The following is a 16,142-nucleotide window of genomic DNA, read 5'->3' on the forward strand; positions in this document are numbered from 1 at the left end:
CGTGACCTGTTCGACTCAACTTACATGACGGAGCAACCCAGTTACTGTAGCGGTGATTGCGGCAAGTACATGTATGTACATACGGAGTACAGTACGTGTGCCCCGTACAAGTAAGTACTTGCAAGTATGGAGTGTTGAGTACATCAGAGTACAAGTAAGTACAGCAAGTACAGTAAGTACAGTAAGTACAGTAAGTACAGTAAGTACAGTAAGTACAGTAAGTACGGTACTGTACTGTACTGTAGGTGTAAGTATTACGGAGTACTCCGTACTTGTATCCGTAAGTAAGTAGTTCATCCAAGTTGCAAGTCAACCGCCGGTAGTGACTGCCGGTTACGGACCGGGGGTGAAGGCACTAGCGGACCCACAATCATTGCGAGCCTATCTGGACTCCGTAAATACTTGGAGGTGCACTTGTACAGCAGGAGCCATTGGCCTCACTTTCCCTCGACTTTACCAACACCTACAGTACTTGTACACTACCTACTGTGCATGTATGTAGTTGTACAAGTACATAAAAAATCTTCTCGTCCTCTGCCCTCTCCCGCTGTCATCTCTCAACATATCAACTTCATGGACGTTCCTACCATTCATCACTGAGCAACGGTTTGCCATGGTCCTCACAAGATGCCCCATCGCCATGGCCGCATTCCTCACTGATTCAGTCGCACGCCGCTGTTCCCCACACTGTAAACGGGACGTCAGCTTCGGGGACATGACGATCCCCTCCTGCTCGAGCCCGTCTCAATCAAATACGGACACAAAGTCAATCAATGGCGCTCTTCTGTCGCCACCGTACTTCGGGACGCCTACTTCATCACAGAGCCCTCTCGCTATTCAGATGTCGCCCTTGGCCCATGCTCGCCATAATCCGTCATGCGTTCACATCGATGGACCCATGACCCACTCGCCGGCTGTGATCTACACGGCTGATACCATAAAAAGGCCGAGGGCGGCCGCAAGATTCCAGAGCCCATCTTCTCGCATGGGAGATTCTCCAAGGACCCGTGTCGCAATGGGCAACCAAGTGATATATCCGGCAACTGCTGTTGCTGTACTACCGCACTCTCTTGGAGACATTATCTCGACGACACACGCTCGTCCCGTCCCGAGCAGCGAGTATCCGTACGCATAGTGCAACAAGGTTAGACGGCGATACGCAAGAACCCGATGCACGGCGAGATCTACGAGACATCCTTATGTCCTTCGAAATGATGGAGTCGTCCATGAAGTTGACCATTGTGCTACCCTCGAACGATCAAAGGACGAGCATCGGCTCCCCCGTCTCCCCCGAAGAACAGAGTCCGAACATCGACTGCCCTGTCTCCTCATCCTCCTCCGCTTCCGACGTCAACGACATCGGGGGCGTCCAGGAAGAAAGCGGCTTGCCCATGTCCAAGGCGCGATGCATTGCCCTCGTCGCAACGGTCACAGGTGCTTCCTTCTTAAATGTAAGCCTATTCTTCCCTCGATTTGTACCCCTTCACCCTCGCATCGCATCGAGTGCGGCGTAGAGTGCTGATGGTTGCCGCAGACCCTCTCCCTCCAGACGGTCGTCATCATCCTGCCTAGCATCTCACGCGAGCTCTCCATCCCCCAATGCCGCCAGCAGTGGCTCGTCTCGTCGTACTCCATCACCTTTGGCTGCTTCCTCCTCCTCTGGGGCCGCATCGCCGACATCTACGGCAAGCGCCTGGTTTTCATCCTCGGCTCCTTCTGGGTTACCATCATGACCGTCGTGAATCCTTTCGTGCCGAATGAGATCGCCTTCGACCTTTTTCGGGCACTCCATGGCCTTGTAAGTACAGCATGAACGGTGCATGTTTTCCAGCTTACGCTGTGGTGTAGGGCGCTGCGGCCAACGTTCCGACCGCCATTGGCATTCTTGGTGTCATCTTCCCACCCGGCAAGGCCAAAAACTATGCCTTCAGCACCTATGGTACTTGTTCAATCTTGATCAGTCATGAAACACGAACCGGCTCTCGGCTAACCGTTCATCTTCCAGCCGCCGGCGCCCCCATTGGCAGCATCTTTGGCAACCTGCTGGCAGGCTTCGTTGCCGAGTACGCCAACTGGAAGTGGGTTTTTGTCGTCTCAGCGTTCTTGGCCGGCACCATCGCCATTGTCGCAATATTTACTATTCCCAAGGAGCCGCCTTCTAGCCAGCACGAGACTGGAGGCAGAAATGAGACACACCCCTCCATCGACTGGGTTGGCGCCACTCTCGTCACCTTGGGCCTTATCGGCCTCATGATTGCTCTCACCGAAGGTAATCTAGTCGGCTGGTCTACCCCCTGGGTCCCGACCTTGATGGTCATCGCACTCATTGCCGTCGCCCTCTTTGTATCCTGGCAGATGTACCTGGAGCGTCGCCTGAACAGCTCCCTCGTCGTAACCAGGAAACCCCGGCCACCCCTCGTCAAAGTCAGCATCTTCAGCAATTTTCGCTTCAGTGCCGTCATGGTTATTGTCTGCCTATTCTATGCCTCCTTCAACAACTACCTCATCCAAGCAACCTACTTCTTTCAAAACTTTCAGGGCCTGTCCCCTTTCGACACCATGTTGCGCTTCATCCCCATGGGAGTGGGTGGCATCATCGTCGCCATTATCGTCTCCCAGTTGCTCGGCCGCATCCCAACCCTCTTTATTCTCGTCACTGGCAATCTCGCCGTTTCCATCGCCTCGCTGCTCTTCGCCCTGCCCATTCCACCGACAACGTCCTACTACGCCTACGGCCTGCCTGCCATGCTACTTTCCGTCATTGGGGTGGACACGACCTGGCCCTGCCTCACCCTCTTTACATCGCAAGCCTTGCCGCCCGAGGACCAGGCTATCGGCGGTGCACTCATAAACGCCGTGGGCCAGTTCGGACGCGCCCTCGGCCTGGCTATCAGCACCGCCTTGCAGACTTCGGTTTTGGCCAACGGCCGCCACGTCTCGATCAAGGATGCTGGTGCAATGAAGCCTTGGGACCCAGTCACCCTCAACGCCATGCGTGCCGCCAACTGGATGAACTTTGCCTTTGGAATAGCCTCGCTTGCCGTCGTCATCATGGCCTTTCGAAGCATGGAGATTGTCGGCAAGGCGAGATCATCGCTGCTGGTCAGGTCTGGCAGCGGTCAGGAGAAGGGAAAGCATCGCGATTGTGACCCCCATGCGAATGAAGCCTTCGGAGGGGCGGGCAATAGAAAATGATTCATCAAGGGGCAGTTGTTATCTTCAAGCTTTTGGCTAAGGATTCGGCGTTCATGCATAGCGAGCATCTGACATACATACAAATGAAACGCAATTTTTATTTGGGATTTGAACACATTGCGTGTATATTGAAATCATTCAATTCATTACGCTTTAGGGGTATAATTTTCAAACTTTGTCAAGACAACAGCCAACACAGCAGCTGATAAGCCAGCGACTATGTTTGTCCGAATACTTCGTCTTCGACGTCGTCATCAGCTTCATCCTCAAAGTCATCACAAGCAAGCTTCTTGAGCTTTTCCCGCATCGGCGGGTCCTGCTCCAGCTCCTGCCACAACGCCAGATCCCACTCTTCCACATTGTCGCTCAGCTTCGCCCGCTTCCACGGCGGCCAGTGCCAGATGCCCGCGATCAGCATGCTTCGCTTGAGCACTTTCATGCACACTTCCATCAAGCCCATCATGGCGAGCACGATGAACACTGTCGACCACCAGAGCGCGTCCTTGCCGAAACCGTCACGGAATGCATAGCGTATGGCATATGGCCCGGAAGGCTGTGCCCCGTACACGCCGTCCAGGAATGCAACCCAAGCAAACCAACCAACAGTTGTGAGGAAGAATGATCCCATCACGAGGGCGGGTTTGTAATGTGTCTCGAGAATGCTGCAGAATGTCAGCACTGTTACCATGCCGTCATGTTGTCGTGCTTACAAAAGTTTCCAGTTAATCCACAGGATTCCTATGGTAAAGATGAGAGTTCCCAAAGCATATAGTCCCTCGTCACGCGGTCCAGGGGTGATTCGTCCGTAACCAGCCACGACGGCGTACCACACAAGGATACCCTCGACGGCGGCCAGCACCATCCATCGGGTATATTTCCAAATGTTTAGCCCCATGTTGCGTTGTCCGTGCACGTAGAGCTCTGGTATGGCGAGAAGTGTTTCTGCACTCAGGTCCTGCTCCCAGACGCCCATGCAAATGGTACAGAGGCTGGTGAATAGGGTGTTGAATACAGTTAGGCTTGTAGATTCGTACAAGGAGGTACCGGTATAACCATTATACCCTTGATACACCACTGCTGGTAGGTAGAAGAACATTTCTTTCCAAAACGTGCAGAGGATGAACTTGGCGGTGCGAATATAGTTCCAGCGCCCGTGGACTAGAAGTAACCTCTGTAGAAACCGAAACTGTGCTATGGCATAGTCAGCAACACGGGCGGCCTGAAGTCCCTCTTTCCCAGATATTCCGATGCCAACGTGGCTTGCTTGGATCATAGCGAGATCGTTTGCTCCGTCGCCGATGGCCAACGTCAGCCCCCGCTGGTGCTTCCCTTTGAAGGCGCCCAGCCGCGAGCGAACGGTGCGCACAAGCAGTGCCTTCTGTGCCGGTGACGATCTGCAGCAAATGACGGAGTCGACAAGAATCATGATGGCGTAAAACTTTTGTGAAAGTTCTGCAGAATTTTCCACGGCACTGAGGGTATGGCCATCGATGACGACGACACTATGGACGGAGCCTGCTTGGAGGTCTTCGGTCACCGCCACAAGCTGCGATTCGAGCGAGCTCTTCGTGACGTCAAGAATGTAGAGCTCGGATCCTGGGCGACAAATTCGGGCAGAGTGTGCAATATTAATGGCAGTTTCGCGCTTGTCGCCAGTGAGCATCCAAATCTTGATGTTGGCCCGCCGCAGTCTATCGATTGTTTCAGGGACACCCTTTTGCAGCTTATCCTCGATGGCCGTTGCTCCGATGAGATCAAGAGATTGCTCAATCATCTCCCCAGCGGCTTCGATCTTACTCTGGCGGTCGGTGAGGCTCGTCGTCGCATCGTCATAGGATTTCTTCCACACGACATACTCCTGCTGTGACAGGAATTTCTGGGCGTATAGTAACGTACGAAGACCCTCCGTGGCAAAGTCGTCGAGATGCTTGAAGCATTTGGCAAAGATGTCCGAGTCGTCGTATTTGGCAAGATCGTCGAGAAAGCCAAGCCGGTCAGGCACAGTTGGCCGGTTTCCTGACGTCGCTAGGTACTGATTTCGGGACACATCAAACGACACTCCTCGGACTCCGGAGACGGAGCCGCGGGGCCGATCATCGGACATCCGAACAAACTTGTGAATCTCAAACGACTTGCTCCTGTCGGCCGACGGTTGCTGGTTGATGGTACGATCCGTCACGACGATGGGATTTCGGCGGACGGTAAGGCTCCGGCGGCCACCGAAGCTGTTTCGAGGCTCCTTCTGCTCGCTGCGTCGATATAATTCGTGCTCAATGTCGGCACTCATGCGGACCTCGGTCGCCTTTTGCATGGCCAGGGAGGACAGCTTAAGACGGGGCAGGATAGCTGAATCGGCGCCCTTGCAAATGATGCAAACGCGGCCGTCGGGGTATCGAAGCACGATGGACATTCTCTTGCGGGCACTGCTGAACTCGATGACATCCAGAATCTGAAAGGTCATGGTCTCGGTATGACCGGTCATCTGCGGCACCTGCAAGGTTATGCTCTGCGACGTGCGTTGCGTCACCAGGTATCCCATCTCCTGCGCTGCTCTGACCAGGGCAAGCTCGTCGGGCGAGGATGCTTGAAAATTCATCTTCCCATCCTTCATCTCCGGCAGACACGTGTGGCAGAGCGCAACAGCCATAAGGTACTCTCTTGCCTTTCGGGCAAATGGAGAGTGCGGTCGAAGGCGCATGTACTTGATCATGTCCGAGGTGTTGACCTCTGGTTGCACATGATCCGGGCGACCGGTGGATCGCCAGTGTGAGGACGAGCGCCTTCCGATGGATAGCCTGGGCGACATGGGCGAGTCAACAGGTTCGGCATCTTCCTCGCGGATCACGACGCTGATTGCTTCCCTGTGGATGGAGGGCTTCCGTACAAAGTGCCCGTCGTCAGCACCCGACGTTCCCCAATCATCGACGGTGTGGGTTTCCAGATCCATCTCATGAAGCCAGACGGTTCCCGCGACGCTGATCTTGCGAAATTTCATGATGTTGTCCGTGAGAGTTCCCGTCTTGTCGGAGAAGACGTAGCCAACCTGGCCGAGGTTCTCCAGGATGGTGTTGGTGTTGCACCGCGCGGGCGTGTCCGTTTCTTCGTCGTACATTTCAATATCCGAGTTGAGCAGGAGAAACTGACCGACTTTGACGATTTCCAAGCTGATGTACAGGGCCAAGGGCACGACGTTATTAAACATGATGATGAAGGCGATGATGATCTGGTGGAACGGGACGGCGGCGCCGGCGAGATACCAAGAATGGTTTTCAAAGTCTTTCTGCCACTTGAGGTATCCCACAGAGACGCCTACGGATACGATGATGACGTAGGCGGCCAGGGTAAGGACGATGATGTTGACAACCTTTTCGAGAGCCGGCCGTTTCGCGCGGGGATGTTGGTTGGAGTTCATTCGAATCTTGCATTCCTCTCCGGTGTTGATGACGATGCCGATGGCACAGTCCGTGTTTCGTACTATGCTGCCGCGATACATGATTTCGTTGAGAGTCAGCGGGACTGGCTTGCCATTGACGGTAACGCGGCCATCAAAGTTGTACAGTTCTGGGTTCGGATCCTCGGCAACAAACTCGGCATCACATTTCGCAATGCCCTCGATGGAGTCGCAGCCGCGCAGGGCGTGAGACACCTGCTTCGTCTTGAGATTGGTCTCCCCGTCGAGGGCCATCGTGTCAATGTAGGCCAGGCCGTTCTCGCCGCTGCTGTGGAGCAGAACAATGTCGGCGGGCACGGGCTCATCACGGGATAGGCGCACGACGTTGCCGACCTTGGTGTTGCTCCATCTGGACGAGACCCATCGCACGCCGTGAAACTCTTCGTCTGGAACCGGGCGGGGTTGCGATGGTTCCCTGGTGCGAAATGGATTCCACCGGTCCCACGGACGACTATTCAGCCGCTTCGCCTTCACGGCACAGCGGTCCTCGCGGCCCAGAACGGTGACGAAATTAGCATTCTCAACCTTGTCCAAGCGGTGGCGCCTGTAGTCATCGTAGCCTTCCTTTACTATGGTCAGGAGGACGAAGAAGAGGAGCGGCAAGATGGTTGTGAATGAGCCGGTGGTCGAGAGTCCCGGGATCTGGAGGCGAGGCAAGGTCAGGCCATGGCATGACGGGACGAATTCCTGGGAACAGGGGAACCTACAGTTTGAGGGATTCCGACGCAAAGAAAGTAAAAGTTTCCGACGCGAGAGAACTGAAATATGAGCTGCTTCGGGATGAAATCCCAGATGGTGTACCGCGAGGTGCGAACATCGTTGGAAATGTAAGCGTGGCCACGACGGGTATCGACGAGGGGCTTGACGTGCTCAATGGCGAGGGGAATGTGTCTGCCATCTTTGGAAGGCGTGATTTGCTTTTGTCGAAGAACTAGCTCGACGATGGTGGATTGATAGAGAGACTTTGCGGCATGCTGAAGGCGGCGGTGCAGTGGGAGCTGGGTCTGGGTCGGTTTCCCGCAGACGGACGACCGCTGCTGAAGCAGGATATCGCCTTTGTCGGAGGGGCCTTTGTCGGTGTCGACGGCGTCGCTGTCCGACATTTCGAGGGTGATGCAAACGAGCAAACGACGGAACTCGTCAAGATTTGGGCTGGACTAGATGGATGGGACTGGCCAATGGAGGGAGTGCCTCAACTGAGCGTGCCCGGAACTGTCATGCCAGAGAAGGTCGCGCCCATGGGTCAATGAGCATCCATATCCTTGCTCGACTGCCTGTCGGTTCGTATCCTTGGCGCGGCGGAGCGGTGGGAGGGTTGCCAGAAGCGAACGGTGACGAGCAGTCGACAGACAGTGGGAATGTTGAGCGTCGATCTCGGAATCTGGTCGGAGGCGAAGCGGCTAGGTGTCACCAATTCAGTGGGTCGGTCAATAACTGATTGTTGATGATGCTTTCTCGCTCCCGCTCATGAAGATGAAACGACTGTACGTAAAGGAGGCAAAACGAAGGGCGAATGGACAATGTCAAAGGAAGAAAGTCGAACTGGATGAAAAAATTCCGCCGACTTCATCCCTTGCCGGTTGGGATCTGGCTCGTGGGGGATGGATGCGAAGTCACTCGGATGTACTCGATCAGTGATGAGCACGAGTAATGTACGAGTACGAATCCTCCGGTAGGGAGTAGCGGGCAGCGGGTGTATCTGTACTGTGCAAGTGCTATAAGCAGATGTAAGTATTGTAAATACTGTCACGATTACTCCGTACTTGGTAGCATCGAACTCGCATTGTTACTCGTCGACCTTGGGACAGTCGCCGCCAGTGGCAAGCCAGGCCAGGCACGAGAGAGCTTGGCGCCGCCAAAGTCAATGGATGGTTGGATCACAAGGTGCCCTGAGAGATGGCCAGGCGCCCCACCGATCGCCGCTCAATCTGTCTCAGTGCCTACAGTAGGTACTGTACAGTAGGTAGTAAGTAAGTACTTGCATGAAAGTACATGCAAGTACTCCGTACATCTAAGTACTTGTTTGCCTGTTTGTTTCCAAGGCATGCGGAAACGCGTACATGTGCGCCAGCTGTAGGTACGTAAGGATACTGCAGGCATTGCGATTGACAATCAAGAGCGGAATACTCCGTAATACAAGTACTGTACTCCAGTTTGGTGCACTACAAGTTCAATGAGGTAGTAAAGTATTACTTATTGTTGATGTAATACCTGATACTCTACTCTGTACTGTCTGTACCTTGGCGTACATGTACTTTGCCCCAAAGCCATCCATCCCCGTTGGGCCCTCGTTGGCTCATGTGAAGTACTTGTACTGTACGGAGTACTGTATTACTGTACTTACGCGGGCGAACAAGCACTCGTAGGCGGACGTACTGCAAGTACATGTACAGCACGGTACAAGTAATAATAGAATACCACCAGCACGGAGTACGAGATACGGAGTACGAGATACGAAGAACGCACATACTGCACTTATGCAATGCAAGTACACCTACTTACATTTACATGTAGGTACTAGTGCTGTAGGTACACCCGTGGGGGCTGCGGCTAGGCTAACTACCAAAAGTGTGGCTAATGCAGGCCCCTGTTTGTTGACGAAACTCCAGCCTCGAGGCATGTTGTGGCTGACCCTCCGTCACATCACGTTCTGCTCATGTCACCTTCTCAGCTCGGTTAACTCCTAGGAATAGCAAGCAGACAGCAACACCACGACTCGACACAAATCCAAGGGCACGCACATCGTCCAATTGTTGTTTTTGTCTATCCGCTACCGTACATGCACATCAGCAGCCACTTCTCCTCGACAGCCCATCCCATCTTCCTCTGTCCGTCCATGATGCAATCCATCCCTCCATCTGTCCATCCATTCATCTACATAATCACAGCACAGTATCGAATATCCATCCACTTATCCAACCGTCCACACCGCTAACCTTCCACACCTCTAACCTTTCACACATCCAACCATCCACACGCTCAGCCATCGACCAACTCGCTCAGCCATCGACCAACTCACTCATCCATCCCTCAGCTTGCGCCTGCGATACATCAATCCATCCGTCCGTCCATCCGTCCGTCCATCCGTCCGCCCATCTGCTTGCTTGTTCGTCTGCTTGTCTGCCTGGCTGCAATATCTGCCTGGCTGCAATATCTGCCTGGTTGCAACAATCTGTCTGGCTACAATATCTACCTGGCTGCAATATCTGCCTGGCTGCAATATCTTCCTGGTTGCAATATCTGCCTGGCTGCAATATCTGCCTGGCTACAGTATCTGCCTGGCTGCAGTATCTGCCTGGCTGCAGTATCTGCCTAGCGTCCGTGTTCGACGTCCCGAGGATGGAAGATGATTCATTCGCTTCCCGTCACCCTTCTTCACCTGCCACTCGGCCACGTGAAGCAGTGGCTTCGTCTCGGCCCCTGGCTTGTTGCCTTCAAACGTGCCTCGGATCTCCATCGTGTCCAGGCCGGCCGCCAGGGCAAGCTGCAGCTGGATGCGACATTTTTGCGGATCGAGAAAGCCGCCGCCGATGCACGAGTCTTCAAGCCCGTAGACGCCTTCGCCTCCGACGAAGCCTGAAGGTGTGCGCCGGCTCGTGACGATGGGGAACCTCTCGCCCTTGTCGCCGGCGACACATTGTATCGTCGTGCCCGCCTTCTTGCTCCAGCATCCGGAACCCATGCCCGCAAGGACGATGCCCTTGGCGCCCAACCGGACGGCGGCCTCGAACAGCTCCGGTCGCACGTCGGAGTGGCCGAACAGGATGTCCACTATCGGCAGCCCGTCCTCGGGCTTCCTCGCCGAGATGTCAAAGTATTGCCGGGCGAGCGGTCGGCAAGGCGGGTAGAAGAAGAGCGGCTGCGAGTCGACAAAGATGCCCAGGTACCCCTCCTCGGCCGCCTTGAAGCTGTCGAGCATGTTGGCGTGCGACTTTGTCGTGAACCGGGAAGGGCAGATTCGATCGTTGAGGACGATCATGACGCCTCTGCTCCGGGCACCCTGGCTGACGGCAAGGTTCACGGCGCACAGCAGATTCATGGGCCCATCCGCGCCCCGCGCCGTCGGCGGCCGCATCGAGCCGACGAGCACCACGGGCTTATCCGACTTGACGGTGAGCTCGAGGAAATAGGCCGTCTCCTCGATGGTGTCGGTGCCGTGCGTGATGACGACGCCCTGCGTGTCGCCGTCGAGCTCCCTCTGGATGTTCTGCGATAGGAGGATCAAGTCTCGGGGCCCCACGTCCGGGCTGCCGACGTTGACGACCTCTTCGGCGCGGGGCTGCACGGCATCGAGAAGCTCGGGAAGGTCATCGACCAGCGTGCTGACGGGCAGGACGCCGGGGTCGTACTGGGACGTCATGGAAGCCGTCTTGGCCGCGCCTGCGATGGTGCCGCCGGTCCCGTAGATGGTCACCTTGGGCAGCGACACGTTCACGTCTGCTTCCTCGCAGCCCACCTCGGCATGCAACGAGGCGCCGCGCTGCGACGGTGACTGGTCGTCGGAGAATGATGGGCCCGCGTGGCATGGTGTTTTGGCCCTCGGTGAGGCGCAATCACTCGGCCGAGCTTTCCTGAGCAGCCTTGAAATGCCCTCTCGTCCCAGTCGACACGAGCTCATCGACGAACGATTCCTAAAAGTCGAATACCCGCGAGCTAGGGAATTCGATATCCGGCCAGCAGATGTTTGCTGTCTGTCATCCTGGCTCTGCATGAAGGCTTCGCGCAAGGCGTGGAAGCGACGGCGAGGGTCCAACTGAACTGTGCCAATAAACGGCGTACTTGGTGGCCACCTCGCCTGTCAAGTATTCCGCATTTGCGTTCCTCTCGACACGAGGGGACAATGAGCGGGATCAACGAAAATGCCGAATGGTAAATGGTCGATTCCTTGGTTCAACGCGAATCAAGCTTCGTTGGTGGTTCATGTATGCTGTAGGCATGATGCTATTTGGAAGGCTTCCTCCCACTCGAGGGTTTCGATCTGCGAATCAAAATCACAGGGAGTCGAGATCGGTCAGATTCGACAGCGCCCATTTCTGCTCAGCACCCTCTTTCCTTGCCTTGCCAGGAATCATGGTTTTCGGCAACCGGTTTAGCACGATCGGGGCAGCTAGATCCTGGTTACCCGGAATGCGCCTTCGTGATACAACAAGGTGAACCAATGGAACGAACCTCGCAACGGGGGAGCAACGACGAAACCACGACGGAGGGTTCAGACATGATATGATTCGGACAGATGAGAAGGGGAGAGGGCCCTTGGCTCATCGACGGGTGAGCTGGATCCGACAAGCGGTCGTGAAACAGGCTTCGGATGGGGAAAATAGAGGCATTTATGTTTGCTTATTGACGGCCAGGGGGGCCCGGTTCTGCTTGTGATTCTAGGGATAGGACATGCTCTCCGGAAAGTCCATTGCTCTCGTGCGGAAGTGCAAGACGCACCAGCCGTCCTTTGACGCTTTCGCACAGCAGAACGAGACGCATTCCGGTCCGGTCCCTGCCGGCGTCGTCAACGGCAGGCAATCGACGCAAGCCATGGACCGATCCATGCAGATGCCACGGGACACATGGCAGGCTGGGTTGAGGGCAAACGCTTGTCGTCCTTTTTTGAGCGGCGTCTCTGCCATGGTAGCTATTCTAGTCCTCGGGTGCCAAGGTGGGAGATGCGAACAAAGGAGAAAAGGGATTCTAATGCTGGAAACACATCTCAACAATCTAAAAATCGGCCCGCTCGACCGTCAACCTCGCCACTTCGCCCAAACGCCCGAGAGTAGCCCTGTTCATTCTTTGCCGAAACGCCGGGACCAACCGTTCCGTCTCGCTCAAGCTGAAATGCGGCAGCCGAGACGGCCGTCATCGCCACGCCGGGTCGACTTCTATGCCTGCACCTGGGGTATGTTGTCCATGCTGGCTCCGTCTTCCAGCCACTCCTTCTTGATCAGCTGCTCGCGCGCGGCGAAGAGGTGCTTGTACGCCGTCTTGACGGTTCCGTCGCTCACGCCGGCCTGCTTGGCGATGGGCGTCGACGACCGCGGCTCGCCGACCAGGTGGCAGGCCATGTAGATGCAGGCGGCCGCGACCGACAGGGGCGACCTTCCGGCGAGCGCGGCGATGTCGTTTGCCTTTTCCGCGAGGTCGCGGGAGATTTTGGAAATCTTCTGCTGGTTCTTGAAGCCGAGCTGGGACACGTAGCGACCGCAAAAGTCCTCGGCGCCGACGGACGTGTTCTCGTAGTTGGTCACCGTGTTCAGGCCGGTGGCGCCCTCGCCCTCGGTGTCCTGCAGCTTCTGCAGGAACTTCTGCAGCTGCTTGAAGACCCTTCCGACCTCCTTCTTGCTGACGCTCGTGAGGTTGAAGATCTCCCGAAAGGTGCGCGGGACGTTGTTCTGGCGGCAGGCGATGAAGATGCAGCCGGCGATGACGGCCTCCTGCGGCTTGCCCTTCATGAACTTGTACTTGTCGACGAGCTTGAAGATGTGCTTGGCCGCGTTGGAGACGTTCTGGCCCATGTTGATGGCCTCGCAGAGGGAAACGATCTCCTTGTAGGCCTGCATGAGGCCCTTTTGCTGCTTGTCCTGGTTCGCGTTGTTCTGCGTCCGGGACAGGGCCTTGTGGGCCTTGGACTCGGAGAAGGCGACGGTGGTGGCGAGCTGCTCGCCCTCGATGAACTCGTCCTGCGGGCCGCCGACTCGGCTCGGGTCATCGCCACCATGGTCGTCGTTGGCAAAGGTGCGCCATTCGGACCGGGTATCGATGATGCGGGTGCCGACGACGACGCCGCAGCTTTGGCAGACCATGTCGCCGCTCGAGAACTCCTCCACCAGGTTGGGCGGGATCTCCTTGCAGTCGGGACAGCAGAGGATGTTGCTCAGGTCCTCTTGGAACCCGGCAGGATTTCCATCCACGCCCGTGGCGAGCATGCTGAGCCTGGGATCGATGACCTGGCCGGGCCCAGTTGATTGCGGCCACGTCCGTCGGCGACTTTGGCTTCACCGGTTCCGTGTCGCCTCTGAAGCGTACGTGTCCCTGCTGCGAACCGAGGAGAGGAGCGGAGGAGAAGGAGGCGGGGGAGGACGGGGGGGGAAGAGAGGAGGGTTGGGCTGATCAATCAGCAGAGGGGCCGGACTTGAAGCCGAGTGGCAGGCTGCCGGCAAGCAAAGCCAACCTTTGCAGGCGGAGGAGCATGGCCAGAGCATGAACGACGGTTGTTGCTGAGTAATAATCGAACGTGGGGTGGGGCGGTAGCCATCCACAGCTAAGTAAAGCTAAGTAAGTACCTACTCCGTACTGTAGTATTAGTTGTACAAGCACTTACAGTGCATGTACAGTGCATGTACAACTACTTAAGTACATTACGGAGTATTACTAAGTAAGCACAAAGTACGGAGTACAAGTACTTAAGTATTGCAAGTTAAGTACAAGTAATTCTTACATGTAGCTGTAAGCAAGTACAAAGTAATTACACAGTAAGTACAAGTTACGTACAGTAAGTACAATTTACGTACAATAAGTACAGAGTACGGAGCACTCTGTGCAGGACTCCGTACAAGTAGGCGTGTTGTATGTATGGTGTAGGGTAGGTGTACAAGTACTTGAATACTGCGGTTCGTACGGAGTACTCCGTGCAAGTGTTACTGTACATGAACTGTGCTCCGTACTCCGCAAGTACAGTAAGTACTTACAGCATGTACTGTACTTACAGACAGAGTAAGCAATTACGGAGTAAGTAATACTCCGTAATAAATACATCTACTTAATCACCAAGCGCTCGTATTCTCCGTCGGATAATCCGCTTTCCGTGTAGCTCCGTGGCTGACAAGTTGCCGGAGGTGGGGGCAAAGCTGATTAGGCCGAGATCGGCCGATGACGAGCCATTCGTCCCTCTCGTCTGCCAATGGAGCAGAAAGGAGTCGGATGGTCTGATTTGCGTCGAGACACGGCCGGTCATTCTCCATCTCCATCCATCACCATGAACAGGGCCAGCGAGAGATTTGACCGACAGATCAATTGAAGCTGAAGCAAGCGACACCCGGCACTCGCGCTACCCATCTGCGTCACATCACCCCGCAACGAGGCTCGCAACGATCAGTTCGTCTCCCGAGCCAAATCCAGCCGCCTCACCATGGCATCCCAAGGCGGCGCCGAGACCGGCAAGGAGCCGTTGCCTCCCGTCGACATCAAGCCGTTGCTCACGAAGCTCTGGCCGATGAATGCCGACGTCGCGCCCGAGGACATCTCCGACGCCATCTCCCACTTCTTCACGAACCAGGTCACCGAGGCCCAGACGGCGTCGCTGCTGATGGCGCTGCACTTCACGGGGTTGGACTTTCGAGCCGACGTGCTCGCCAAGTGCGCCCATGCCATGCTCGAGGCTGCGGTCCCGATCCCCGTCGAGGAGCTCGCCGCCGTGCTCGCGCGTCGGGGACGGAAGGAGGGTCGCTACGGAGGCGGCTTGGCAAGTCTTCCCGCCCGGCGGCGGCCATGTTCGCAGCACACCTTGACGTGACTAACTCGGCCGCGTGGGCAGTGCGACATCGTCGGGACCGGCGGTGACTCGCACAACACGTTCAACATCAGCACGACGGCCTCCATCATCGCCTCGGCCCTCCTCCTCGTCTCGAAGCACGGCAACAAGGCGAGCACGTCCAAGTCGGGCAGCGCCGACATGGTCAACTGCATGCGGCCCCGGGCGCCCGTCATCGCCGCGGTGAAGCCCGACACGCTCGTCCGCGTGTACTCGGCCACCAACTACAGCTTCCTCTTCGCGCCCGTCTTCCACACGGGCATGCGCTACGTCGCGCCCATCCGCCGGCAGCTGCCGTGGAGGACTATCTTCAACAACCTCGGGCCGCTCGCGAACCCGGTGGAGGACGTGCTCGAGGCGCGCGTCATCGGCGTCGGCCGACGCGACCTGGGGCCGGCCTTTGCCGAAGCGCTGCGATCGTCGGGATGCCGCAAGGCCATGATCGTCTGCGGCGAGGAGGAGCTGGACGAGATCAGCTGCGCCGGCCCGACCTTGTGCTGGATGCTCAAGGAAACGGCTCCCGGCGGCACGGTGGAGGTGGAGGCCTTCCGCATCTCGCCAAGCGACTTTGGCGTCAAGCCTCACCCGCTGAGCGAGGTGTCGGGCGGCAAGGAGCCGGAGGAGAACGCGGGGATACTGAAGCGCATCCTGTGCGGCGAGCTGCCGGAGGAGGATCCCCTGATGGACTTTGTCCTCATCAACACGGCCGCGCTCTTCGTCGTCTCGGGCATCTGCGAGGCCGACACGAGCGACATGGGACACGGCGACGATGGCAAGGTCGAGACGGAACGCGGCCCGGCCGGTCAGCGCTGGAAGGAGGGGATTCGGCGGGCCAGATGGGCCATCAAGAGCGGCCAGGCCTGGGAGCAGTGGAACGCGTTTGTCGACGTCACCAACGAGATCGGTGCTTGAGGGAGACGAGAGGACGTCGCGCTCACGGCCGGGCGAAATAGCCGCCACCCATGGGCACCACAAGAT

At 56.5% G+C, this 16,142-nt stretch overlaps 5 protein-coding genes across 5 annotated transcripts; 2 read left to right on the top strand and 3 right to left on the bottom strand.

Annotated features, from left to right (window-relative positions):
* Positions 1-1,211: 1,211 nt before the first annotated feature.
* DCS_05601 (uncharacterized protein) lies at positions 1,212-3,195 on the top strand (the record flags this gene model as incomplete). Its single annotated transcript, XM_040802903.1, has 3 exons — positions 1,212-1,451; positions 1,535-1,798; positions 1,849-3,195. The coding sequence occupies 3 exons, from the start codon at positions 1,212-1,214 to the stop codon at positions 3,193-3,195; spliced, it is 1,851 nt and encodes a 616-aa protein (XP_040657936.1).
* A 217-nt stretch (positions 3,196-3,412) lies between these two features.
* Positions 3,413-7,749, bottom strand: DCS_05602 (P-type ATPase; the record flags this gene model as incomplete). Its single annotated transcript, XM_040802904.1, has 3 exons — positions 3,413-3,857; positions 3,906-7,288; positions 7,354-7,749. 3 exons carry the CDS (start codon positions 7,747-7,749, stop codon positions 3,413-3,415), a joined length of 4,224 nt encoding a protein of 1,407 aa, XP_040657937.1.
* Positions 7,750-9,911: 2,162 nt separating this feature from the next.
* On the bottom strand, positions 9,912-11,264 carry DCS_05603 (Asparaginase/glutaminase; the record flags this gene model as incomplete). Its single annotated transcript, XM_040802905.1, has 1 exon — positions 9,912-11,264. The coding sequence occupies one exon, from the start codon at positions 11,262-11,264 to the stop codon at positions 9,912-9,914; it is 1,353 nt and encodes a 450-aa protein (XP_040657938.1).
* Positions 11,265-12,516: 1,252 nt separating this feature from the next.
* DCS_05604 (transcription initiation protein) lies at positions 12,517-13,560 on the bottom strand (the record flags this gene model as incomplete). The annotated part of the gene is made up of 1 exon (XM_040802906.1): positions 12,517-13,560. One exon carries the CDS (start codon positions 13,558-13,560, stop codon positions 12,517-12,519), a length of 1,044 nt encoding a protein of 347 aa, XP_040657939.1.
* A 1,202-nt stretch (positions 13,561-14,762) lies between these two features.
* DCS_05605 (anthranilate phosphoribosyltransferase) lies at positions 14,763-16,076 on the top strand (the record flags this gene model as incomplete). Its single annotated transcript, XM_040802907.1, has 2 exons — positions 14,763-15,047; positions 15,168-16,076. The coding sequence occupies 2 exons, from the start codon at positions 14,763-14,765 to the stop codon at positions 16,074-16,076; spliced, it is 1,194 nt and encodes a 397-aa protein (XP_040657940.1).
* Between the last annotated feature and the right edge of the window lie 66 nt (positions 16,077-16,142).

This window comes from Drechmeria coniospora, chromosome 02 (genome assembly GCF_001625195.1).
Source record: "Drechmeria coniospora strain ARSEF 6962 chromosome 02, whole genome shotgun sequence".
NCBI classification, from domain to species: domain Eukaryota; kingdom Fungi; phylum Ascomycota; class Sordariomycetes; order Hypocreales; family Ophiocordycipitaceae; genus Drechmeria; species Drechmeria coniospora.